This window comes from Lissotriton vulgaris, chromosome 8 (assembly GCF_964263255.1).
Source record: "Lissotriton vulgaris chromosome 8, aLisVul1.2, whole genome shotgun sequence".
Taxonomy (NCBI): Eukaryota; Metazoa; Chordata; class Amphibia; order Caudata; family Salamandridae; genus Lissotriton; species Lissotriton vulgaris.
In genome coordinates, this window is record NC_141696.1 from 1,303,163,096 (window position 1) to 1,303,190,533 (window position 27,438).

The 27,438-nt window shown below is 51.8% G+C and overlaps 1 protein-coding gene across 1 annotated transcript in view; it reads right to left on the bottom strand.

Moving 5' to 3' along the window:
* Nucleotides 1-27,438, bottom strand: part of ATM (ATM serine/threonine kinase) — a 1,399,724-nt gene that overhangs the window by 11,443 nt on the left and 1,360,843 nt on the right. The window contains exon 61 of the mRNA XM_086935231.1: nt 24,879-24,942. Within this exon, the coding sequence (XP_086791357.1) occupies nt 24,879-24,942 (64 nt within the window). The remainder of the gene's footprint in view (nt 1-24,878; nt 24,943-27,438) is intronic.

A 27,438-nucleotide genomic window follows, 5' to 3' on the forward strand; every position in this document is an offset into this window, starting at 1 on the left:
CTTCTGCATGTTGATAGTGAGTCCGGGCAATTACAGAAGGTCCACCGTAGTCTGGAGGTGGGTAAAGACCCCCGGGGCACGTCCGCCTTCACCAGCCAGTCATTGAGGTAAGGGAAGAGTGGGACACCTGATCTACACAGATATGCTACAACCACTGCCATTACTTTTGTGAACACCTGAGAGACAATGGTGTTGCCAAAGGGGAGCAGAGCAAACTGGAAATGCTTGTGGCCAACTGTGAACTGTAAGTAATGGCGGTGGGCCTGCAAGACGGAATGTGAAAATATGCATTCTGAATGTCCAACGCTACCATCCAGTCTCCGGCGTCCAAGACAGACAGAACCTGAGCCAAAATGAGCATCCTGAACTTCTCTTTCCACAGAAAGACATCGAAAGGGCGGAGATCTAGTATGGGGCAGAGGCCAACATCCTTTATCAGCACCAGAAAGTAGCAGGAATAGGAACCACAACCTACTTCTGATACTGGCACCCTCTTGCTGCCTCCTTTGGCTAGCAGAGCCTGCACTTCCCGGTGGAGCAAGGAGAAATTGTCAGCCGTTCCGTGGATGGTGGCTAAGGTGGTGGCACTTCTAGGAATGTAGGGGCATAACTACTCTGTACAATTTGAAGCACCCACTTGTTGTAAGTGATTATTTGCCATTGAAGACAGTGGTGTCTGATCATGCCACCTACAGGTTGTGTTGCGTTGAGGGGCTATTAAAGACGCTTGGATGCAGCGGTAGTCAGAGGGGTGGGGGACTGGACAGCACGTTAAGAGTGAGCCTGTGTCCTTTATGGGATCTGCGTCCCTGGCCACGAAAGGACTTGAGATCTTGCTGGGCAGTAAAGCTGGTATTGCGGATGCCATGGAAGCTCCAATCGATGCGAAAAAAACCTGTTGCTGGGGGACCAAGGAAAGGCAATGGCATCTGACGTGGTGATCCGGCTTTCCTTGAAGGGCTCAAGGGCTGTGTCAGCTTTGTTGCCAAATAGACGGGAGCTGTCAAAGGGTATGTTGATCAGAGATGATTGGGCATACCCCGAAAACCCAGTGGTCCTCGACCAGGCATGGCAACACCATTCTACCATAGAGGCCATGGCCCTGCCCAGGGAGTCAGTGGTGTCCAGCCCACACCGAATGACAAACTTCATGGCATCTAGGCCATCAACCACTTCCTGATTCTGGATGGCTCTCCCCTCTTTGGGCAATATGGGCTGTACAACTGTATCCCAAAATGCATGGGAACACCGGCACTTCGTGTTCACTGACCGCAATGCCAAGCTGGAGGAAGAGAAGATCCACTTTTTCAGGGTGCCCAGCCTCTTGAATTCTCTATCCAGCAGGGTGGAAGGAAACTCACTTGGGTTGACCTTGGCCTTTGATGCTTGCACTACCAGGCTTTCAGAGTAAGACCGCAGATAGTTCCTTTGAGTTGGAAGAGAAACTAATCTGCTTCAAAGCAAGAGACACTAAGATGACAAACAACAGAGTGTTGCACCCCATCAGTAATCCAAGAAGTCGTATGGATCCTCAAATTCCTGTACTCAAGACAGGCATCCTGCAGAGTCGGCTAACTCTTAAAAAGGCCCATGAACCCCAAAGGATGCCCAACAGGACTAGGTGCTTGCTGGGGTCTGCAGACGCCAGGGCGGTTTCACAGACCTCCGAGGAGGAGGACCTTCCTGGGGACGACAATCCGAATGCACAGAGTCTGCAAACTCCACAAGAAGAAATGATTTTGTTAACATTTTAACTTTAGGGGGATACATATGGGTCCATCCCCTGCCCCGTCGCACAAGTTACTACTTGTGTAACGATATATCTGTAAGAGACATTAGTTAGTGATAGATTCCTTACCTTAGAATATCCCCAGGCGTCAGACTGGATCCGGAAATTTTTGCGTAGCAATACCCCTGCGCGCTGGTAGGCGTCGTCTGCGGCTCCGCGTCCGTCGTCGGCGTCGTGAGTGCCGGGATGACGTCATCGGAGTATATAGACGGCGCCCATGCGCGCTGACGTCAGTTCTGATAACACAGCTTTTCCGCGCCAGATACGCAGAGCCATGATAGAACTAACACTGGTGCCATGAAACTAGGGCCCTGAAAGGGGATGACCTTAACCCTAAATATCGGTTCGCAGAACGGGGAGGATGGGAGGGCGGTAAGGAATCTATCACTAACTAATGTCTCTTACAGATATATCGTTACACAAGTAGTAACTTGTGCATCTGAAAGAGACACGTTAGTGATAGATTCCTTACCTTAGAATAGATACCCCAGCAATACCAACCCCGGTGGTGGGTCTGCGAACCAATATCACACCAGAAAGTCCTGGAGGACGGAACGGCCAAAGAAGCCATCCCTCCGGACTTGACTGTCCAGGCAGTAGTGTCTTGCGAACGTGTGCAGCGAGGCCCACGTGGCTGCCTGACAGATGTCCTGCAGGGGGACACCGCGGCCCAGGGCAGTTGTCGTTGCCGTGGCCCGAGTGGAGTGAGCCCGCAATCCAGCCGGGGGCTCCTTCCTCGCCATGGAGTAGCACGCTTGGATACACAAGATGATCCATCTCGAGATGGTCCTCTTGTGCACAGCCTTTCCCTTCTTCGCGCCCACGTAACCAACGAAGAGTTGGTCATCCACCCGGAATTGGCGTGTGCGATCTAGGTAGTAGGAGAGCGCACGTTTTGGATCCAGACGGTGGAGCCTCTCCTCCTCTTTCGAGGGATGCGGAGGCGGAAAGAAGGTCGGCAAAGTGATGGACTGCCCGATGTGGAAGGCCGTGACAACCTTGGGCAGAAAGGAAGGCCGTGTACGTAACACCACCTTATCAGGATGAACAGACAGGAAAGGTGGAGAAGAAGAAAGAGCCTGGAGCTCACTCACCCTCCTGGCAGAGGTGATGGCAACCAGGAATGCCGTCTTTAGAGTAAGGAGACGAAGAGGGCAGTTATGAAGTGGCTCAAAGGGAGCACACATCAGATAGGTGAGAACCAGATTCAAGTCCCACTGGGGCATCACGAAGGGAACAGGAGGAAACATGTGCGTGATGCCCTTCAGAAATCTACTCACAATAGGGGACTTGAATAAAGAGGGCTGATCTGGTAGCCTCAAGAAGGCTGAAAGAGCAGAAAGGTACCCTTTAAGAGTGCCCAGAGCAGAGCCCTGCTGGGCAAGGGAAAGAAGAAAGAGCGGCACTTCCGAAAGGGGTGCAGAGAGGGGATCCACAGCCTTTGCTGCGCACCATGCCACAAATCTGTTCCACCGGCAGGCGTATACCGACTTAGTGGAGGGACGCCTGGCTGCCAGAATGATGTCACAGACTTCGGGAGGCAAGTCAAATGGCCTCAACTGCCGCCGCTCAATCTCCAAGCTTGTAGGTGGAGACTGGACAGGTTCGGGTGCAGGACCGTCCCCTGCTGCTGCGACAGAAGGTCCTCCCGAAGAGGCAGACGAATCGGGGGATCGACTGACATGCTGAGTAGCTCGGGATACCAGTATCTTCGTGCCCAGTCCGGAGCCACAAGGACGACCTGGGCCCGGTCGCGCCTGATCTTCTTCAGCACTCTGGGCAGAAGTGGTATAGGCGGAAAGGCGTACAACAGACCGCAGCTCCACTCGCGACGAAAAGCGTCTCCGAGCGAGTGCCGCCTTGGAAACTCCAACGCGCAGAACTGCTGACATTGCGCGTTCTCTTCTGTGGCGAATAGATCTAACCAAGGCTCTCCCCACTGTCGAAAGAGACCTTGCGCCACGTCCGAGTTCAGACGCCATTCGTGATCCATCATGCACCGGCGGCTGAGTTCGTCCGCCCTGGCATTCAGAGAGCCTGCCAGGTGTTGAACCACCAGGGTCACGCCCTGATGTTCCAGCCACTGCCAGAGGCGCAGAGCCTCCTGGCAAAGGGTCCACGACCCCACACCGCCCTGTTTGTTGCAGTACCACATGGCGGTGGTGTTGTCGGTGAACACTTGCACCACGCTTCCCCTGACAGAGGGGAGGAATGCCTTCAGTGCAAGACGAATCGCCCGCAGCTCCAGAAGGTTGATGTGGAGCCGGGACTCCGCCGGAGACCAGAGGCCTCTGATCTCCGCCTCTCCCATGTGGCCTCCCCAGCCCTGGAGGGACGCGTCCGTCACAACTACGTGCTCCGGCTGGGGTAGGGAGAGGGGTCTGCCACTGACCCATTCGCGGTCCGTGAGCCACCACTGCAGTTGCTTCGCAGTGCCCTCCGAGATCAGGACATGATCGGACAGGTTGCCCTGATGCTGGGCCCACTGAAACTTCAGGTCCCACTGCAGAGCCCGCATCCGCCACCTGGCGTGACGCACCAGAAGGATGCAGGAGGCCATCAGTCCCAGAAGCCGCAGCGTCAACCTGACCGAGACTCGGGATAACGGTCTGAAGACAGGAATCAGAGCCTGAATATCCCGAACCCGCTGCTCGGGTGGGTAAACCCGAAACTGCGCCGAGTCGAGAACCACTCCGATGAAAAGGAGCTTCTGAGAGGGACACAGGTGCGACTTCGGCACATTGATGGAGAACCCCAGCAAGTGCAGGAGGTCGGCCGTAGTCTGGAGGTGGCTGACGACTGTCTGGGGCGAGCCCGCCTTCAACAACCAGTCGTCGAGGTAGGGGAAGACTGATACCCCCTGCCTGCGCAGATGGGCTGCGACCACCGCCATCACCTTCGTGAACACCCGTGGGGCGCTGGTAAGGCCGAAGGGGAGCACGGTAAACTGAAAGTGCTCTAGGCCTACCGTGAACCGCAGGTAACGCCGGTGGGCCGGCAGGACGGGGATGTGGAAATAGGCGTCCTGCAAGTCCAACGCTACCATCCAGTCTCCTGGGTCCAGGGCAGCCAGGACCTGAGCCAAAGTGAGCATCTTGAACTTCTCCGTCCGGAGGAAGCCGTTGACGTTCCGCAGATCCAAGATAGGGCGTAGGCCCCCTTTGCCCTTCTTGGGCACCAGAAAGTAGTGGGAGTAACAACCACGTCCTACTTCTGGCCCAGGAACGCGCTCGATGGCCCTCTTGGCCAAGAGGGCCGAAACTTCCTCCTGCAGAAGTTGCAAGTGATCCCCCGACACACGGTGGTATTGAGGTGGCATGGATGGAGGGGAAGACTCGAAGGGGAGGGAGAAACCCCTTCGGACAATTTGCAGCACCCACCTGTCCGAAGTGACTGTATGCCAGTGGGAGAGGTGATGGCGAACCCTGCCTCCCACAGGCGTCACATGGGCCTGGAAACTCGGACTAGGAAGGTTTTGAGGCGGGGGCTGCTGAGGGGGGTGTGGACTGTCCTCGCCGCTGACCCCGACCACCGCCACGGCGGTTCCCACGTCCGCCACCGCGCTGCTGGACATTTTGCGGCGTGTGGCTGGCGGTCCGTGGTGGGGCGCCCCTTCCGTGGCCACGAAAGGAGCGAAAGGCACCCGACTGCTGGCGTGGGGCCGTAAGGCCCAAGGACTTGGCCGTGGCCCTGGAGTCCTTGAAACGCTCCAGCGCATGGTCTGCCTTGTCGCCGAAGAGGCGACGGCCATCAAACGGCATGTCCAGGAGGGTGGCCTGGACATCGGCCGAGAAGTTGGCGGACCTCAACCAGGCGTGGCGTCGAACCGCCACCGTCGTTGCCATCGCCCTGCCCAGTGAGTCCGTGGTATCCAGCCCACACCGGATAGAAAAGCGTGCCGCATCTCGGCCGTCCGCAAGGGTTTGGCTGAGTTTAGCCCTGACCTCCTCAGGGCATTGTGGCAGCACCTCCGCAACCGTGTCCCACAGAGTGTGGGTGTAGCGGCCCAAGAGACAGTTGGTGTTCACTGACCGTAGCCCCAGGCTTACAGACGAGAAGACCTTCTTCCCGAACTGCTCATATCTCTTGGATTCCCTGTCGGGCGGGGCCGACGGGAATGCGGATTGGGAGGTGGAGGCCTGGATGACCAGGCTCTCGGGGGTGGGATGGGTGGACAAAAAGCAAGGGTCGCCCGGTGCCGGGCGGTAGCGTCTGGCCACGTTCCTGTCCACAGGGGGGCCTGTGGCGGGCTTGGACCAAGTGCCCAGCAGAACGTCACACAAGGCCTCATTGAACGGCAGAAGGGGCTCCGTGGAACCGGACTGCTGTTTGAGGACCTCAGTGAGGAGATTAGTCCTCACGGCCGCGACGGGGAGCTGAAGGTTTAAGGCCTTAGCTGCCTTCGTCAACACTACGCTATAAGCAGAACCCGCCTCCGAAGCCACAGTCGGGGGCGACGTAAATCCAGTGTCTGGCGAGGTGTCAATACCACTGGCCTCCCCAAGCTCATATGTCCAGTCCTGATGCGACTGGCAATCACGTGCCAGAGGGTCCTCGGACCCCTCCCATTGCTCCTCGTCACCTGGCTCCTGGAGACCAGGATTAACAGCCAGGGCCTCCTCGTGGAGATAGAAGTCTCCGAAGGCCGACGGAATCGGCGCCCAGCGGCGCCCCTCCGACACCTGAGGAGGACCGTAGGAAGCATTGGGGTCGGCAACCACATCGGCCGCCGGGGACGACACCTGAAGGGACGGCGCCGGTGAGGTCGTAGGGTCGACCGGCGAGGTCCCGGACCCGGAGCCGGATCCAGCGAGGTCGCGCGGCGCCGGGACCGAAGTCGCCAGCGGCGCCGGGGCCGAAGCACCCGACGTCGTCGGGGCCGAAGCGCCCGACCCGGAAGGACCTCCAGACGGAGCCGATCGGCCCGAAGGCGCCACGGGAACCGACTGAGGAGGGAGGGCCCTCATGGCCATGAGGTACCTCTCGACCTCCTCCTGCGACGCGCCGTGCCCAGGGACCCGGAGGTGTGGGGCAGGCGGCGACGCTTGCGACTCCCGCGGAGCCGCGTGGGCGGTGTCGCCCGAGTCCCCGGTCGCATCGTGCGAGCGACGGGGCGGGTCGGAGGATCGATGGTGTCGCTCCGACCTCTCATGCCTCTTACCTGAGGACTTGGAACCGGACGATCGGTGACCACTCCCGGAGCGTCGATGACTCCGACCTCGCGACCTGTCCCTCGACCTCCCGTGGGACCGGGACCGGGACCTGGAGCGGCGCGGGGCCGACTGCCTCAGCTCGAGACGCTTGCGGGACCGCTCCCGCCTAGCCTTCGACGTCAGGGCCCGGCAGTCGTCACAGGTTCGATCGTCGTGGTCGAGGCCTAAGCACTTCAGGCACCGGCGATGGGGGTCCGTGACCGACATGAGTCGGCCGCACTTCGAGCAAGGCTTGAACCCGGGCATCCCTGGCACCGATAGTCGAGAAGCGACTAAATAGAGGATCAAAAAGATCAAAAAAGTTTTCAGTCAAAAAGTGACTGGGGGTAGAGCTTCTTCCGGATCTGCGCTAGCTGGCGCGGAAAAAAGAAGAACTGACGTCAGCGCGCATGGGCGCCGTCTATATACTCCGATGACGTCATCCCGGCGCTCACGACGCCGACGACGGACGCGGAGCCGCAGACGACGCCTACCAGCGCGCAGGGGTATTGCTACGCAAAAATTTCCGGATCCAGTCTGACGCCTGGGGATATTCTAAGGTAAGGAATCTATCACTAACGTGTCTCTTTCAGATATATGAGCCAAGCTATCAGGGAATGCTCACCTGCTCCATAAGGATCATTTATCATTCTTGTTTTTGAGGACGCACATATGCTGAAATGGTGGGTGCAACATTTTTCTTCCAGTTTCAGCCAGATAATCAGGGAATTTAGGATCACAGACCTAAAACGGACGGCAGCAGAAAAGGTCCTTTTCCAATCAGATTTATTTGTAATTTTCATTTTTGGGCCGCAAATTAACGGTGCAGATACCTCTATCTTGACAGGTCGACTACATTTGAGGCCTACGAAAACCACTTGCCTAGAAAACTACTCAACAGATTTACCCTAAACCAAGTAACAAAACTTCCTTGAGTTCTAGTTACTTGTCAAGTTTGGTGTAACAGCTTCTTATGAGAATTAAAAAGGAAAAACTCATATTTTGGACCACACTTGATAAATCTGCATGACCTTGCCATGCTGAAACCAAATGCGATAAGCCTTTTTTTGGGAAGTTTCATGCATATTCAAACTAAGCCAAGGTTATTAGCAAATCAAAAATTCCTTTTCAGTGGAAAGCCTGACTCAATCATAACTACACAAGCACTACTGCAGTATATGTACAATACAAAGAAGATACATAAAGGCTAACTTTGTAATATGGTCCAATACTGCTGTTGAGGGCTTCTAGTAACATCAAAAGCCACAAGGCCACAGACTGAGGTGCTTGTAAAGGTTACTAAATCCCATTTTGGGATAGTTAGTTTGAAAAAGCTGTTTGCTCAAAGTGAAGTCAAGAGTGGACAATGAATTAAATTAGAATATTTAGGTTTTGTTTACTTTTCATAAACACATTAGTTACAAAACAATACAATACTGCGAGGGCCCGTGGACTAATGCGATTCTGTGGGCAACAACATTTACTGCTTAATCATGGACATCATGTAATTGTTATGTTATGTTATGCGTTTTTATTTGGCGCACAGATGCTCCAGCTAAGGAGCGTCCTGGCGCCCGACAAGGTAGCTGCACAACACAACTAAACAAAAGACAAACAGTGTAAACAAACTAAGGGAATAAAAATGTTTTCACCGCACGGCGAAAGGAAAGCAAATCCCTCATAGCACGAATCGCCGGGGGCAGGGAGGACCGCCGCGCGCACTCGAAACGAACGTCCTCCAGCTCTACTCCGCTTGAAGCGCGGCACAACAGCCAGTTCTAGGTCCGCAGATCTTAAGAGTCGAGCTGGGGTGTAGTGGGCGAGAAGGGCCATGAGAATCGTTGCTGGGGACCCCTTCAGGATTTTATAGGCGACACAGAGGACCTTGAACTGGATCCGCTGGGCCACCGGGAGCCAATGCAGTGACCGCAGGGTACTGGAGGTAGGACAGAATCTAGGGAGGCCTACCACCGCTCTAGCTGCGGCGTTCTGTATCCTTTGTAAGCGCCCGATCTCTGCCTGATTCAGACCAACCAGTAAGGAACTCGCATAATCCAGCCTGGAGATGACAGTGGCTTGGATCATGAGTTGCCTGGTGGGGGCATCGAAGAACTTAAGCACTGGACGGAGCCCGCGCAGAATGCCAAAGCAGCATGCTGCCGTGCGTTTGGTATGGCACCCAAACGTAAGGGAAGGGTCCAGCCAGACCCCGAGGTTCTTAAGCTCGGCGACTGGGATGGGAGCAGGACCCAAATCTCCCGGCCACCATCTCTCTCCCCAAAGATCCGGCTGTCTGCCAAAGACCATGACCTCGGTCTTACTAGCGTTCAGCTGGAGACAGTTGGACGTCATCCAGCTGGCGACCGCCCGCAGTCCTTGTTGAAACCTGGGGGCATCGACTTCGGCATCCCCGCTGATCGTAACCGCTAGCTGGGTGTCATCGGCGTATGACACCATCGTCATACCCCATTGCCTGACAACCTCAGCTAGCGGCCTTACGTACAGATTAAACAACGTAGGGCTCAGCGAGGAGCCTTGGGGGACCCCCAGGTTCAACGGATGGAATTTGGACTGGTAAGGTGGGACGGTCACGCTAAAGGCCCGGTTGGCTAAAAACGACCGGAACCACTGGAGAGCGATACCGGTGACACCAGCCTCCTCTAGGCGCCGCAGAAGGATCGGGTGCGAGACGGTGTCAAAGGCAGCGCTCAGATCTAATAGCACAAGCGCTGCCGTTTGTACCGCGTCAAGCACGGAGCGAAGATGCTCCACCATATAAAGCAGAGCCGTCTCCGTGCTATGACCAGCCCTAAACCCATTCTGCGTCGCGTCGAGGATATCTGCGCGGCGGAGATGTTCCGAGAGGACAGCATTTACATGCGCCTCCGTAACCTTAGCCGGCCACGGCAAGAGTGAAATCGGCCGATAGCTCTCAGGCTTGCTGCCGTCCAGGCTGGGTTTCTTAAGGATAGGTCGAACCATGGCTCGCTTCCACTTCAGTGGAACCTCGCCGGATGTTAATGACGAGTTGATCAAAGAACATAGCGGTGAGATGTCATGTACCGCTAGGTCTTTGAACACATCTGGGCAAAGTGGATCCTCTGGGGACCCAGACTTCACTTGACGGGCCAGTGTGTCTAGACTATCAGATGTTAAAATAGGCAAGGAATGCAATCCCTCCGATGGTAGCGGCTTAGAAGATGGATTAGCCGAGGGAGTGGCCGAAGGAAAGGCCCGATAAATAGCATTCACCTTTTCCAGGAAGAACTCTGCCAATTTTTCACAGTGCTCAACAGAGCTCTGGTACGTCGTTGTTACCTTTTTGGCAGTAAGGTCTTTCAGTACCTTAAAAATAGCCTTAGACGGGTTCGAACTAGTCCTGAATTGTGCAGCATAAAATGCGGCACGAGTTCTGCATACCGCCCGATGATACACTTTCACAGTAGACAGGTAGAGAACTTTCTTCGTGCTGTTGTAGGCTTTACGCCAAGCCCGCTCTGCACGCCTACAAGAGACCTTCAGAGCCCGCAGTGAGTCGTCGTACCAGGGGCTGGCTTTACCGGCTCCAGTTTTACAGCCTACCAAGGGAATAAGAGTGTCCAAAGCCCGGGATACCCAGTTACAAAACCTGTCATAGACCAGATCAGGCGATCCCATGATGTCAAACGGGTCAGCCGATAGGAGGTGGAAAAACTCATCCAGCTTAAGTTTGTTCCAGCGTCGTCTTGGAATCGAGCACACCACTGGCTTAGGTTGAATAGCCGGAGTAGGGCAATGGATCTGTATCAAGTAATGATCAGTCCATGCTAGAGGTGTGTAGCTGGTAATGCAGGCTTCCGTAAGATTAGTAAAAAACGGATCAAGGGTATGACCCCCTGAGTGGGTGGGCTGTGCCACCAGCTGATTCAGCTGGAGCGCCTCAAGATCTGCCACAAAACTGGACACCGAGGGACTGGTAGAATTATCAAAGTGCAGATTTAGATCTCCAATGATGGAAAAATTGGAGCACCCCGTAGCCAGTTCACTAATGGCGTCAGGTAGCGCCGCTCTAAAGGCCACTTCGCTCCCCGGGGGCCGGTAAATCAATAGCCCCGACAGGGTGAAGTTTGATGTAATAGCTACCTTGAACAATGCGCTTTCGCAACCCGGGATTTTTTGCCCATGCCATGTACAAGAATAGCAAGATTTAACAGCGAGAGCTATTCCTCCGCCTCTAGAAGCTCGGTTTAAAGTGAATACCGAGTATTCCGGCGGGAAGGCCAGATTGACAATGGCCGTGTCGGCATCCTGCAGCCAGGTCTCCGTCACGCAGAATAGGTCAGGCAACTCCTCATCTAGCAGATCATGAATATCTAGATGATGCTTAACAAGCGACCTGGCATTGAGATTCCATAAGCTGATAAAAGGCTGTGGGCTAATGGCCGCATGGGTGGCCTCCCTGCAGTTCCTACTTACGGGGGCGGACAAGGTAAAACATCCGCAACCACACGAAAACGGGCCGCATAAGGGATCCACGCGAGGCGCAGTACAAGTCACCCCGGACCGGTTGATGGCAGCTAGGCTGTCTCTGGTGTAACACAACATGATGAGCAGGAGGACGGCCAGGAGAGAGGTCCGAGTCCAGCCACGTCCAGCGCGTCCTGTCGCGGACGGGCGCAGACGGGCAGGACTCTGGCACGACTCCGGCCACGCGAGGACGCGCCCGCTTCGCGATCCCGCTACGGAAGGGAGGAGCATTTAGTAGGCGTCCCCTCGCTGACACATGCGCAGTCAAGCGCTGGCGAAGGAAGCTGCTCTGCCCCTCTCAACGATGGCGCCCACCCCGGGAACCAAGCCCGCCAAGCGGCGGTGTGGGACACAATTTACTGTGAGGGTAAGAGGGAATTTGCAGATATCATAAAAATGTTTCCAGCTTAAACAGATGACAATAATACTGCCAAAGAATGTGATAAACAATTTGCATTTTTCTGCATAATTTAGAAAACTTACAGTATATTTTGCTTTTCCAGAACACACAGTTCTAGACGCTTGACAGTGTAAAGTTCTGCTGTACTGTTTAGGGGCTGTCATTATGATGATAAAATCAATATTCCACACAGAACCATTCATATTTCACAGTCCTAGTGAAATATTTTGTTTACACCACAGCATTTTGTAAAATAAAAGATCCCAAATTTAAGATGTAGGCCGTGGCGAAATTTGGTTTATACTGGCATAATCTTGCATGATTTAGACTCTTAAGCGTTAATCTTGTTATGTGTAATTCCTGAAATGATGCTATTATGCCACATTGCATAATTATATGCCATTCACAGTAACAATTTACCACAACTGCATTGGAGCAACCTGAAAGAATGCAAGTGGTGGGTTTTCACTGTGTTGTGCTTTTTGTGCTACTTTTAGAGCAGAATGTGTCCTCGCGTCTAAAAATGGGTTTACAGATGCATTTCGCACGAAAATATAGCACCAAATGCTGTGTTTGCGTTTCATGTATTCACGCATAGTAAACATATACAACTATGTAATTTTTCCCAGAATCTATCTGCTTGCGGGAAACACATTTTGTATATTTTACTGTCAACTACAGACAATTTAATGTAGAAGTGATGAAAACATTTATTGCATCTCGTTTCAATTCTCCGCTACATTTGCATTGGTTCTAGATCACAGACCTCCTATTATTTCAGCATAAATCCAGCATACACACTGCTAATATTGCTTTCCACTTCCAAAGTTGCTTTAAATTGCATCACAGCATCCAAGAGAATTCACTACACAGTCCAACGTATCTTGGAGTGTCCAGAGAATGTCAAGTTTGCACCGAACTCTGAGAAGAACTTTAAGATAGGTGTCAGGCTGCCGCTGTACCCTTAATTATCTCCCTTTGAAATTTGACTAGGTAAAGCAGATTTTTGGTTATCTTGTAGATTATTCAGAAATGTCGTTTCTGCATTTAATTTAAGATTAATCAAAAGAGGTCAAAACGTTTGGTGCGCCCCAGTGAAAGTCAGTTTCTGCCATTCTCCTCTTGGGAGACCATTTGTATTGTAATTCAATTGTAGAATTATTGGCAGATTCTTCCTTTGCATCAGCGAAAAAGGGCTGCAAATAACTTTAAAAAAAAGAGCTAATCCTTGGAATTCACACTTCAAAAGTATGGGATAATTCTTTCAGCATAACCTTTGGTGCAGTTTGCACTTCTGGCTATTTCATTGAAAAGGTAAACAAAAAGAACATCTATAGTAAACTCAATCGGTTTCTCTTTGGGTTTTGGTTTTCTGATGTAAAAAGGATGTTTTTTTCAGACCCAAACTTCCATATCGGAAGAGGTCCAGTATAGAGAGCTTTGGGATTAGTGTTTTAAAAAAAAATATTCTCCCAGTTGGTGCCCGATTTGCAAAATAGCTCTACAAACACCAGTCTGTGTTGCACTGGTGTCTCTACTGCCTCTCAAAATAATCCCTCCCTTGACCACATTGAGATAATTTAAAACTTTTGGAGCTTTCAATAACATCAACCATCAGCTGGTGCACTATAATCTAACAATAGCTGTCTGAGAGGGAGGAAATGCATTAGCCAAGCTTACCTCCTTATACGCAAATGGACTCACCAACTGGACTGAGCAGGTTCAATTTGTTGCCCGTTCCAATTCCTTGTCAGTGAACTGCACAACACTCATCCATCTCAGCAAACCAATTAAAAATCTCCCATGGCCACTAGTCCATATCTTCAAATTAATGCCACCTTAAGCTAGAAAAGCATTCTAAGATCCCTAACTAAGTAGCAAATTGTCTGGAAAATGTTCAGACTGGGTGCAAAGTAACTAGTTATGTATCAACAGCCATTAATCTGAAACCTTGCCAATGGGCTCTGTGGATTATACACCTTTCCCCAATGTCGCAGCCCAACTTGATGGCGATTACTCAAAGCTGGTGGAGAAATCGTGTAACTATTGTACTCTTTGATTGTGAGGCTTCCTTCACTCTCAAACCAAGGCAAAATCTACTACAACGTTCTGGGATCCCCTGATTTCCAATCCTATCCCCCCAATGTCAGAGCTCACAAAATGCACTAGTGATTACTGCAGGGATCTGTAGTCACATCACACCAGCCCAAGGGGCTTGGACGCCGATGGTGGAGGCAGCGTGAGCGACTAGCTCTGTGCCCGGACCCGGCTAATCTCCTGAAGAACGACCTCGGGAGCAGCGGTAATCGCTGAACCAAGCACCGGACCGGTCGGGGGAGCGACCCAGCCCGCTGTAGTGGAATCGGCGGGTTCCGGAGTGCCTTGGTCGCGGGAGTTCCAGCCGGAGCACTGTGGTGCTGGAAGCGACAAAATGGCGGTGATGACCAGCAGCGGAGGCCGGGCTGAGGCGGCCTGACTGAGAGCGGCTGCAGCGCTGGCCGGACCAGGCTGCTGATGTGAATGCCTGTAACAGGTGGCCGCTGGTGAGGGGCGCTACTCCTAAAGGCTGCGGCAGCTCCATAGCTCGGGAGGGGAGCGCTGGTGCGCTGCCTGGATGAGACAACACGGCGCCCGGCGGGATACCCGGCCGGAGGACCTCGCAGTGACGGAGGAGCGAGATGAATATACCCCGGTTGCCTGGTAGCGGGGCGCCGCTTCATAGGCACCCGAAGTCCTCGTTGGTAGAGGCGAATGCAGAGGCCCATACGTCGGGCGAACCAATGGACACGATCCGAGCGGATCGCACAGGGAGGTGAGCTGGCCTGGGAATCTTGCAGCCCGCGCAACGCTGCGTATGCAGAACGTCACCTGGAGCGCGACAATTGCACCGGTGGAGGTGCGGCAGAAATAAGGTCCGTCCTGGGGCCCCTGATAAATGGAGCGACGTGGACCTGGGCCCAGCGCTACGGAGGTGGGGGCAGGAGCAGACCCGTGGCGCTTTGCAGTAGGGGTCCGGATTTCGCTGGACAGCGAGGCACTGGGCATGACAAACTGATGAGGTGCAGTGCCCCAGGAGGAAGTGGGCTGTGAGATCTGAGCAGGACCTTTGACTGGAGAGCGGATGCCTTGTGAGGGGCCACTGAGAAGGTGACATCGAAGAGGGAGACACGACCGGAGGAGTGTATTGTGCCAGGGAGGTAGCTGGGGCACGTGGACGCCGTGCATGAGGCGGGGGTGATTCGTGGAGGTGGTGGTTACTTAACATCTGGCTGTGGAGCGTAGTAGGTGGACAACCTATCCCTGAGACAGTAACTCGGACTCCTGTGGTGAAGTGGGCCTCTGGAGAGTGCGATCGAGGCCTTGAGGATCCATACTGCGAGTACCCTGTACGTCCGGGAGCCCAATTCGATGCTGGCAGGGAAATAGGTGCGCTGGTGGGTCACCTCCCTTAGCATAGTTACCCGCCTTATAGCCTAAGATGAAGCCAAAGAATAAAGCGGAGGACGCTACGGAGCAGGACGGCGCCCGAGAAGGAGCTGAGGACACTGAGGGCTCGTTGGCTGAGAAGAGGCTGAATAAAAGACTAGATAGGATCCTGGAAGCTATTGCTGCGACTCGGGACTCCCTGCATCAGGACATAAAACAAGTGGCAACGGGGCTGGGACTCTGAGAGTGGACCACTCCAAATTGGCGGACAGAGTTAAGGAAAATGAGTCGGTCATCCAAGACTTGAAACCAGCAGTGGTGACGGTAGAACGTAAATTGGAAGATGCATTGCAACGCCTGACGACGTTGTAGAAGAGAGCGGAGGATTCCGAAAGTCGCAATAGGCGCAACAATGTGTGGGTGGTGGGTTTACCCGAGAAAATGGAAGGAACGGGCATGGCAAGCTATCTGGAGAACTGGTTCAAAACGCAGGTGGCCCCAGCGGGTCTGTCCTCTTTCTTTACACTGGAAAGGGTGCATAGGGTCCCAGCTAAACCGCCCCTACCGGGCCGTCCTCCCGGGCCTGTGGTGGCCATGGTTCTTCACTATAAGGATCGGGATCTACTAATTCAGAATGCTCGCTCAACAGGACCGTTCAAGGTGAAGGAGTAGTTTCTGTCCTGTAACTCCAGTTCTGTAGTAGGGGTATCTCTGTTATAGTCATAATCTAGTGAATAGTCCCGCCCATGAGCGTGGACCCCGGCAATCAAAAATAATCTCTTAAGTTGTCAATATAATGCAGAAACTGCAAAGACACTTAAGAGAGAATTTAAAGACAAATAATGCAGCCTATATCCACAGGCTACACTGTCCAGTACTTCAACTAGAAAATTCCACCAAAAAACACCACACATAATACAGCCTGCCCAGTTTCTACCATAGAGAAACTTGCCTCCCCCAGTAAAAGACTCTGGAATGATAGAGAGGAAGGTAGGGACAGACAAACCCCATAGACTGCCATTATGTGGCTTAAATAGGATACTGTGCCTTTAAGAGAACTTTCCAGAACTTCTCCCAGTATCCCAGAATGCATAGCAGGTCCCTCTACTTTCAGTTCTTTTTGAAGGCGAAGCATGCCAGACCTGTCGCATTCTTTTCATGATGAAATATCTCCACCGGGGAGGAGGGCGGGCGCTTATGACTATAACAGAGATACCCCTACTACAGAACTGGAGTTACAGGACAGAAACTACTCCTTCTGTAGTAGGGGATCTCTGTGTATAGTCATAATCTAGTGAATAGAATGGCAAGCCCATCCCCACACCAAGCGGCGGTGGAGAATAAACACATAACGCCACTACTGTGCGAATAAATTCCGCTGCGAAGCCTGCCCAACCTGAGCGTCTGCCCTGGCGTCAGTGTCCAGGCAGTAATGCTTAGCAAAGGTATGAACCGACTTCCAAGGGGCTGCCTTGCAGATTTCAGCAATCGGCACGTTACGGAGCAGAGCCGTCGTGGCAGCTTTGCCCCTGGTGGAATGAGCCTTAGGCTTACCTCCTAAGGTCTTATTAGCCTTTTGGTAACATAATTGTATGCAGGACACACTCCACCTAGAGATGGACTGCTTAGAGGTCGCAAGACCCGTCCTGACCGATCCATAATTGATGAACAACTGGTCAGACCTACGAATATCTTTGGTTTTATCCAGATAAAATTTCAACACCCTCCTAACATCCAGGGAATGGAGAGACCTCTCCGCTGGGGATGAAGGGTTCTGAAAAAACGTAGGCAAAGTTATAGTCTGGTTGACATGAAAATCAGAAATAACCTTGGGAAGAAATTTAGGGTGAGTACGCATAACAACCTTAGCAGCATGAAATACAGTATAAGGTTCATTACAACACAACGCCTAAATTTCACTCACCCTGCGGGCCGATGTAATGGCCACGAGGAACGCCGCCTTTCAGGACAGGTGCTGCAACGAAGCCCTATGAATAGGTTCAAAAGGCTCCTTCATCAATCTGGACAGCACCACATTCAATTCCCATGAAGGCGAGGGAAGCCTGACAGGAGGGAATACTTTCTTCAATCCTTCCAGAAAATTTTGATCACAGGGATCTGGAAAAAGGAAGTCTGTGAAGGGCATTTCCTGTAGGCAGTCAATGCAGCAAGATGAACCTTAATGGAATGCACATTAAGGCCAGACTGCGCCAAATGTAAAAGGTAAGGAAGGATGACATCTTCCTTACAGGTCGTAGGATCATGGTTCTTAGACTGGCACCAGATACAAAACCTCTTCCACTTGTAAGCATATGAAGTCCGAGTGGAAGGTCTCTTAGACTCCTTCAGTATGTCCATGCAATCATCGGGCAGATTCAGATGGCCATATTGCACTATCTCAGGAGCCATGCCGCCAAACTCAAAGACGAGAGGTTGGGGTGTAACATCCGTCCCTCGAACTATGTGAGAAGGTCCGGCCTGCACGGCAACCGAATGTGAGGGAGGAGAGACCGGTGAAGCAGGTCCGTGAACCACCACTGCCTGGGCCACTCCAGGGCGATGAGTATCATCCGAGCCCTGGACCGGGCCAGCTTGATGAGCACCGCCGGAATCAGGGGAATGGGAGGAAAGGCGTACAGAAAGCTGTTCGTCCAGTCTATCCATAACGCATTCCCCAGCATCCCCCGCTGGAAGTACCTGGAGGCGAAGTCTCTGCACTTGCTGTTTTCGGCGGTGGCGAACAAATCTACGTCTGGAGTTCCCCACCGTGCGAAGACTTCTCCTAGTACTTCGTCGTTTATGACCCATTCGTAGTTTTCCTGAACCAGCCTGCTCAGTGCGTCTGCCTGAACATTCTGCACACCTGGCAGATGGGTAGCCGTTATCGTCAATCCTCTGGCTAGGAGCCAGTGCCAGATCGCCTGCGCCTCCTGTGACAGAGTGCGTGATCTTGAGCCCCCCTGCTTGTTGAGGTAGTACATCGTGGTAGTATTGTCCGTCTGTACAAGCAGAGAGTTGGTCTGGAAGGACGGAAGGAAGGCCTTCAGTGCCAAGTGAACAGCTCTGAGTTCCAGGAAATTGATGTGATACGTGGCCTCCAGCGGCGACCACGTCCCTTGAATCTGCAGAGTCCCGGAGTACGCTCCCCATCCCAGGAGAGAAGCATCCGTCACGACAGTCTGCGTGGGAATGTCCTTGTGAAAGGGAACCCCTCTGAGGAGATTCCCCGCCGAACACCACCACTTCAGAGACTGAAGAGCATGCAGCGACAGTCGAATCTTGTCGTCCCAAGATCCTTTCCTCTGATCCCACTGGTCCTCCAAGCACTCCTGCAGCGGTCTCATGTGCAGCCGTGCGTGTGGCATCAGGAAGATACAAGAGGCCATCGAGACACCGTCCTCACTGTTGTAGATGGAGTTGTCATAAGAGCCTGGGCCTTCCGAAGGAGAGATAATCGTCGCTCTTCCGAAGGAGACACGCTTGCTGACAGCGTATTGATGGAGGCTCCCAAGTACTGTATGCATTGGACCGGAGTCGGGACAGACTTTGCCATGTTGATGTGCAGCCCCAGCTTGTTCAAGAGAACGCACGTCTTCTGGAAGTGTGCTCGCGCTTCCGAGAAGGAGGATGCCTTGATCAACCAATCGTCCAGGTACGGGTAGACGAACACCTTGTTCTTCCTCAGGCGTGCTGCTACCACCGCCATGCACTTCGAGAATGTTCTCGGCGCAGACTTCAGTCCGAATGGGAGTACTGTGTATTGATAGTGATTGGTGCCGACTTGGAACCGCAGGAACTTCCTGTGTTTGTGTGCAATGGGCACATGGAAGTAAGCACCCTGTAGGTCTATAGCACATAGCCAGTCTCCCTGTTGCAGCTGAGGATAAATCTGATGCAACGACAGCATGCAAAACTTTTCCCTGCGAATCCATTTGTTTGCCTGCCGCAAGTCCAGAATGGGCCTGAACTCGTTCTTGTCCTTCTTGCGAACCAGAAAGAACTGGGAGTACAGACCTCTTCCTCTCTGAGACAGAGGTACGTCTTCTATCGCCCTTTTCCTCAACAGGATATTCGCTTCCGCCTGAAGCTCGCGCAGCTGAAACTGCGAGCTGACCGGTGGAATTGCTGGAGGAGGGCTGGTGAACCGAAGACTGTATCCATTGCAAACAATATTCAGCACCCACTTGTCCTGAGTAATTTTTCTCCACTCTGCCAGAAAAAATTGAATGCTTCCCCCTACCGGAGTGGGTAACAGATCTGGGGGAAGTAGGTTCCTAGGGCCTAGACCCAGCCTGGCCCTTGGGCGCCGGAGCCGACTGCTGGCCTCCTCTGCCCTTCTGGCGCTTCTGGAACGGCTTACGGAACTGTTGTTGATGTTGCGATTGTCCCGAAGCCTGGCCCCGTCCTCGGCCTTGCCCACCGAACCGCCGTTGGAAAGGGCGGTACGTCTTCTTGGTCTCTTTAGGCTTCTCCAGGCCCACAGCCGTGAGCGTCTCGGCCTCCGCTTTCATGCGGGCCATCTCATCGTCCGCATGCTTCCCGAAGAGGGTCTCGCCGGAGAATGGTAGGTTGGCCACCCTCTGCTGTGCGTCTGGTTTCAGGGACGTAAGCCGGAGCCATGCGTGGCGTCGTTGGTTGACTCCATGGCAAAATCCGTGAGCAGCCAACAGGGAAGAGTCCGCTGCAGCGCTGATAATCTGGTTCGCCACCAGCATCCCTTCATTCAGCACTTCCAGGAAGTCCTCACGCTTCTCCCGAGGTAAGTGCTCTGCAAATCGCTCGAGGGAGTCCCAGAGGGCGCGGTCGTATCGGCCCAACAGCGCCGTGGCACTCGCAGCTTTCATGGAGGTAGCGGAAGTTCCACAGACTTTTCTCCCCGCCGAGTCCATCCACCTGGACTCCTTATCCGGGGGAACCGTGGATGACGGGGTGGTGGCATGTTGCTTGCGGGCTGCCGTCACAATTACAGAGTCAGTAGGGGGTTCCTCAGAAAGGCCGGATCCGAATCGGGAGCCCGGTACTTTTTCAGCAACCTCGATGGAGCCGCCTTCGTCACCGCAGGGGTGAGAAAAAGGGCCATGGCCGGTTCCTTCAGGCCCGGGACCAGAGGCAGGAGAGGACGAGACAGGTGTTTTTGATGCAATGTCTCAAAAATGACTGAAGTTTTTGGAGTAGGCACCGTCAGGGATATGCCCAACTTCGCAGCGCCCCTTAAAAGGACGTCATGGAACGCCACCAGGTCATCAATCGGGGACACCCTCGTGTCCGGTGACTCCGACAAGGTAGGGGAATAGTCCCTGGTACCAGAGGACCTTGTGTGGGAGCGAGATTCGCGCCTCCTATGGCGGCGTCTCTACCTCGTGGACGATCTGTGTCGCGATCCCTCCCTTCTCCCAGAGCGAGAGCGAGACCTGCCAGCCCGTGGCCGCTCCACCGGTTTCCGCGGCGGGGTCTTCCTTGGCTCCTCTCGGGGTTTCGGTTTTGGGGTCCCCTTAGGAGGTACAGGCAGAGACGGCAGCGAAGTGGACCTCGGCGGAGGAACCTTCGGCTGCGGGGCGGGCCCATGCGGAGGGACCGGAGGTGGTGGTGGGTCGCCTGAAGGAAGTGGAGGTTTGGGTGGAGGATCCTCTTTTGGAACAGGAGGGGGAGTCGGCGACCGAGGCCGAGATGGCGTGTACACCTCTGAGTACACCGAGCCCGGTGACCCCTTAGGCGAAGGGGGCTGAGATTCAGCCCCTTCAGCAGGTGATCGCTTCCTCTTGCGTCCTCCACTGGAAGTAGCGTGACTTCTGGGATTAGAATCCCTCTTGCGCCGTTTTGGAGATATTATACTATAAGATATTGAGTCGCATATTGGCCACAAGGCTGCTGCCCCACATGACCACTCTGGTCCACGAAGATCAAGCAGGGTTCATTTCTACAAGGAATACCTCGTCCAATATCCGCCGTCTTATACGAGTGTTAGGGAGCGAGCTAGAGGAGGGCATGATGTCTGCCGTGCTGTCAGTAGACATAGAAAAGGCGTTCGATAGCCTGGAGTGGGAATACCTAGATAGGGTGCTGGAGAAATTCGGGCTGGGCGAACAATTTCGACAATGGACGAAGGTCCTGTACTCGTTGGCGACTGCCAGGGTGCGGCTGGGTTCCACAATATCTTCAGAGTACCCCGTGCAAAGAGGAACGAGGCAGGGGTGTTCCCTATCGCCCCTGCTGTTTGCACTGGCTATTGAACCACTGGCGGTCACTGCTAGGAGTGGGAGGGCGTATAGTGGTCTTGAATATGGAGGAACTCCGCATTACATCTCATTGTATGCGGATGATCTGCTGCTGTTTTTGGAGGACGCTTCAATGGCACTGCAAGGGGCGATGGGCATGCTATCGGAATTTGGGACGCTGTCGGGCCTTAGAGTTAATTGGACGAAGACTTGCATTTTCCCTCTCCGGAAAGATATGCCCCAACCGCAACTAATCTGATCTGGGAAACGGTCGTGCTTCACTTACCTGGGAGTTCGGATCTATCACAACGCTGATAGTATGTTGGAGGGAAATGTAGTACAAAAGGGGGTGGTGATGGACGGAGCATCTGAATCAATCAAACACTCACACCCAGTCAAAAGATCTGGGTTGAATCCATCACCGTTCTTTTGCCCACTCTGCCACTCCAGTTCAGACAATGTAGGGCGCTGTATAAGGGCTCTGAGAGGCTGTATGTCTTTTTGGGAGACTCTACCCCGATCGGTGGTGGGGAGAGTGGCGCTGCTTAAAATGGTGGCTCTGCCCCGCCTGCTATATTACTTCCGTACGCTTCCAATGTGGATACCCCCACGGTTTTTCCGTGAATTGCGTACGCTAACCATTGATTTTCTATGGGGTCACGGGAGGCGACATGTAGCATTAACCATGCTGCTGAGGCCGAAACAGGAAGGGGGAATGGCGGTCCCAAGCTTCGAGCTTTATTATCTTGCGGCGCAACTGCAGATCCTTACTCAGAATGTCGCACGAGAATTTAGGGGCCCGGACGAGGTACGGGGGAAGGGGATACAGAGACATGTTCTCTCGTACATCGTCTTGCAGCAGAGGCTTGAGATGCGGGACTTGACCATGGAAGAAAGGACCCTGCGGTTGTGCTGGAACAAAAGCCAGAGGAGGGCGGGAGTAGCGCACCCTTACGCACCCGAAATACTGCTGGGTATGCTGACAGCACTACTGCACGGGGGGACTGGTCCCCGCTCATGAAGCGGGAAGAGATGGGGCTCCAGATGATTGGTGACCTCTATGCTGATGGCGAGCTGTTGCACTTTCGGGCGTTGCAAGACCAATTTGGTATCCCTGATGGGCATTTCCTTTTGCACATGGCGGTAGTCACTGCGATACGGAAGCATTGGAGGAGTGGGCGCTCCGAACCCACAACTACTATGGCGTGCCAGTATGTGGTGATGGCGGCAGGCACGTTTAAAGCAGTCACCTGTCTACACTCGCGAATGCTACATGAGGGTCTGGAACCGCTAACAGCCCTCAAACAAAAATGGGAAGCGAGGGTGGGGAGGCCCATCCCAGACACGGTGTGGGGTCATATTCTACGACGGACATGGAAGGGGTGCAGAAATGCTAGATTTCAGCAAGTACACTTTTTTATAGTGCACAGGGCCTACCTTACTCCGGGGAGGATACGGAAGTATTTTCAGGTGCAGGATGCGGCATGCGATGGAAGAGTATGGATCCTACAGGTTCCCCTTACTTTTAGTAGTCGTTTTTACAATACCGAGCCCACGCCAGTAGCGATTCGGAGGGAGGGTGCGGGTGGGATAAAAGGGGATCCTTTATAGGATTGGGTTTTGTTGGGATTGGGGGGGGAAGGTTGGTTTCCAAATAAAAGCGGAAACTAGATCATCCTGCCGAGATGCTGTCCTTGTTTCATAGTTGAAGGTCTGTACCTCGCATTTTATAACTATCGCCGCCCGACCTCCGGGATGTGGGCTAAACGGCTGTGTGATGCTTACTTCATGACGTTTGTAGAATGTTTGTAACTGGCAAGGCAGCTGGTACACTTGTTTGTGTATTTTCTAATGCTGCAATAAAAATACAGTTACCAAAAAAATCACACCAGCCCAAGGCATTACACACCAGACACCTAAGGTTAACATTGCTGAACTTAATGGCTACACACCTATCCAAATTCCAAGGTTTTGGTAGTAAGCTCCTTAATACTGAAGACTGTACACTCCGGAACACCCTTTACACCATATATTATACAACTGGAGAAACCTGCTCAACATTGGTAATGGGATGGAGAAAACTCTTTTTCTCTAAAAAATTATGAGGTGTTGCTCCTGCCTGTCTCTCCTACACAATTCAGCATCCTGAATATGTCTTATTCAACTTTTCCCGCTCCTTCATTCTGATGGTCAGATGTCCTAGATTTTTCTCAGTTCTTATCACTTAGTGACAATCGCAGGCTCCTCAGTGGAGGTCCAAAGATTAAGGTTTCATAACCTCTGGTCCCTCAGAAGTGGCTTTGCAGGGGATCATGAACCTATGGCAGAGGAACACTGAGCTATAAGGATGATAAGTGGAGACTAGAAGGTGATCAGACTGGTGAAGGAGACGCTACCATACATGTTTAAGTGTGGAGAGAGCAGAGGACAAATAGAAAGAAGAAGAAGGAGTCAGTAGAACAATATTGGTCAGTGTGGGATATGCTAAAATGTCAGGAAGGGGAAGAGGGACAGCAGGGTGCAGAGGGATTGGTCCAGGTCTTTTCCATACAAACAAAAATCAAATAACGTTTATTCAAAAATTAAACAACAAATTATATATATATATATATATATATATATATATATATATATATATAGGAACACAGTACTGAGCATATCCATGAATTTTTTTTAATCAGTGCTAGTAGAAATGGACACTTACAATCTATCTGCAATATCTGTTCTGTCAGTTAAATTAGATCTGTGTTAATCTTGCGTTCATAAGTGGTCACAATTTGGGAACTAAGGCACTACAGAATAGGGTAACTTGCCTGGATCACATCATTCAGCCAGGTGACAAAGCTGTGATCATAACATATCTCTCCTGAGTAGATAAGGGCAGTACAATCAGTAAACCACAGCACATGCAAAAAAGCATTACATTAAACTCCTTGTGGAGGATGTATTTATTTATTTACAAATCGAGAAAAAACTGTAGTTGACTGCTGAGCCCTGCAAACTGAAAAACAGATGAAAGCTAGATTATTCAGGATGATAAAGCGTTACAACTTTCAGACCTGATTCAGAGATTTACACAGAAATAAATTCCTTTCCCAATACCCTCTCTCATGGTCACAGATATGTAGAAGTCATACAAACCTGCTCAAAAAGAATATAGTGCACCACTCCAAGGCTCAATTCTGTATGGCCAGATGGGTCATGAGAAAATCACAGGCTCAAACTGCTAGAACATAATCATTACTGAATTTCCTTCAAACTGCAATATTTCAGCTCTGCAATTTGTGTTGTGATCTGAAAACTGAGCAGAGCCCCTTTGTTTTATTTATGACATACAAACTGATATTTACCTCAACAATTGTGAGCAAAGCTTCTTGAGAATTTCTCATAACTTCCATAGTTTTTTCACAACACCTAAAGTACAAAACAAATAATGAGGTTTACAGTACTGCAAAAACAATAAGTATACTTTCTACCTCACTAAAGCAGATAAACCTTAACTTACCAGTCTAGTTTAAAGCAAAAAAATTATGTTACATGCTAGGATGACACATACAATATCATTATAAGTGTTTCAAGTTGCAACATTAGTAATCTTTATTCAAAACATCTTCATACTGGAAAATAAAATGTTATTTCTTCATGATAAAATATAATGATCTTTAACTGTATTAAGTGAGCTCAATACTGCTGATAATCCAAACGGGTCATATTCTAGTGACATCTACTTCCTCTACATAAAACAAATACTCATACATCCTGAAATAAGTAGATGGGAATGGAGAAAGATACTGTCCCCACTGAGAAGATAACAAATATGATCAAAGTTCAATAACATGCCTTCATGTAAAATAAATTAGGTTTTAGTAGTGTGAAGAGTGAAAGGTAGGTGCTTGACAAATATTAATGAACACTTGTAGATCCGGGCTAATTCTCTAGGCCTGAAATAAATACGATTTCTGAGGTCACCGTTCAGAGAGACTTTACCATTTCATTAACATAGTGGATGCTCTCGACCCCAGGAATATAAAATGAAATAATAATAAGTTAAAAGAACAGTTTGATGCATCCTTAGTACTTAATTGGTTTTGTGAATACTTTGTTTGTGGATTCCCTGTATGTATCTCTATAGAGGAATTCCAATATTAAACAGTTTGTAAAATTTCTAACTAGAAAAAAATGAGTATATGGGAAATTTATATTTCTGGTCATATCAAATTAGCAGTGGAAATGTTTCCCCATCCAATGATTAAGTAAAAAACGTTACTTATCTACAGTAGCAATCTTTCTGGTAGAATCTCTATTTACCTGCAGATTCCTCATCTGTAGAACAATCCCCAGAAGTTAGACTAAACATCAAAGCAACAAAGTCGCCAGTAGAAGTGAGGTCAGGGAGTGCCATTGACTTCATAAAAAGCCTGCCCCCTTTGTATCAACGTCAGTTTCCCTCCGTTCTTTTCAAGCCTTTGAGGAGAGAAGGTATACTGACAAACTATAAATTGCAATACCAATGAACAATTAGAGATAGGATCTTATTAACTGCCCCTAATGGTCATCCATAAAACGGGAAGGAAGGTGGGTCAGTGGGGAATCTGCAGGTAGATAGAGTAACCACCAGAAAGATCATTACTGCAGGTAAGTAACTTTTTCTTCTGATGGATACTTCTACTTGCAGATACCTCACCTCTAGAACATACTCTACAGCAATACCCTACTCCCCAGGAGGGCTGATAGATGACGTAGACAAGGAAATGCTGCAAGATGGATCAAGCAAAGTATCCATCCCTGCGCATCTCTGCATCAAGGGGTAATGCTTTGCTAAGGTATACAATGAAGCTATGGTAGGACAGGTTGCCCTGATGCTGTGCACACTGAAACTTCAGGTCCCACTGCATCCGCCACCTGGTGTGATGCACCAGAAGGATGCAGGAGGCCATCAGCCCCAGGAGCCGCAGCGTCAACCTAACCGAAACTGGGGATAAAGGCTGAAAGATCGAAATCGGAGCCTAAATATCCCGAACCCGCTGTTCGGGAGGATAAACCCGAAACTGCGCCGAGTCCAGAACCACTCCGATGAAAAGGAGCTTCTGAGAGGGGCACAGGTGCGACTTCGGCACGTTGATGGAGAACCCCAGCGACTGCAGGAGGTAGGCCATAGTCTGGAGGTGGGAGACGACTGTCAGTCGTCGAGATAGGGAAGACTAAGACCCCTGATCTGCGCAGATAAGGAGCGCCCATCGCCATCACTTTCGTGAACACCCGAGGGGCACTGGTGAGGCCGAAGGGGAGCATGGTAAAATGAAAGTGCAGGTAGCGCCGGTGGGCCGTCAGGAAGGGGATGTGGAAATATGCGTCCTGCAAGTCCAACGCTACCATTCAGTCTCCAGGGTCAAGGGCAGCCAGGAACTGAGCTAAAGTCAGCATCTCCCAAGGTCCAAAATAGGGCGTAGGCCTCCTTTGCCCTTCTTGGGTACCAGAAAGTAGTGGGAGTAGAAACCACGTCCTACTTCAGGCCCAGGAACGCTCTTGATGGCCCCCTTGGCCAAGAGGGCCAAGGGGACTGGATTTGGACTGACCTTGCCATTGTCCCGTGGCACGGTCACGGCGATTACCACGTCCGCGTTGAGGTAGGTTCTGTGACCTGTGGCTGTACGAATGTGCGGGGCCCCCTTCCTTGGCCACGAAAGGGGCAAAAAGCAGAAGTCTGCTGGCGCTGGCCCGACAAGCCCAAGGACTTGGCCATAGCCCTGGAGTCCTTGAAACGCTCAAGCGCACTTTCTGCTTTGTCGCCAAAAAGGCGACGGCCATCAAAGGGCATGTCCATGAGCGTGGCCTGGACATCCCCTGAAAAATTGTCGGACCTCACCCAGGCGTGGCGACGGATCGCCACCGTCGTGGAAATCGCTCTGC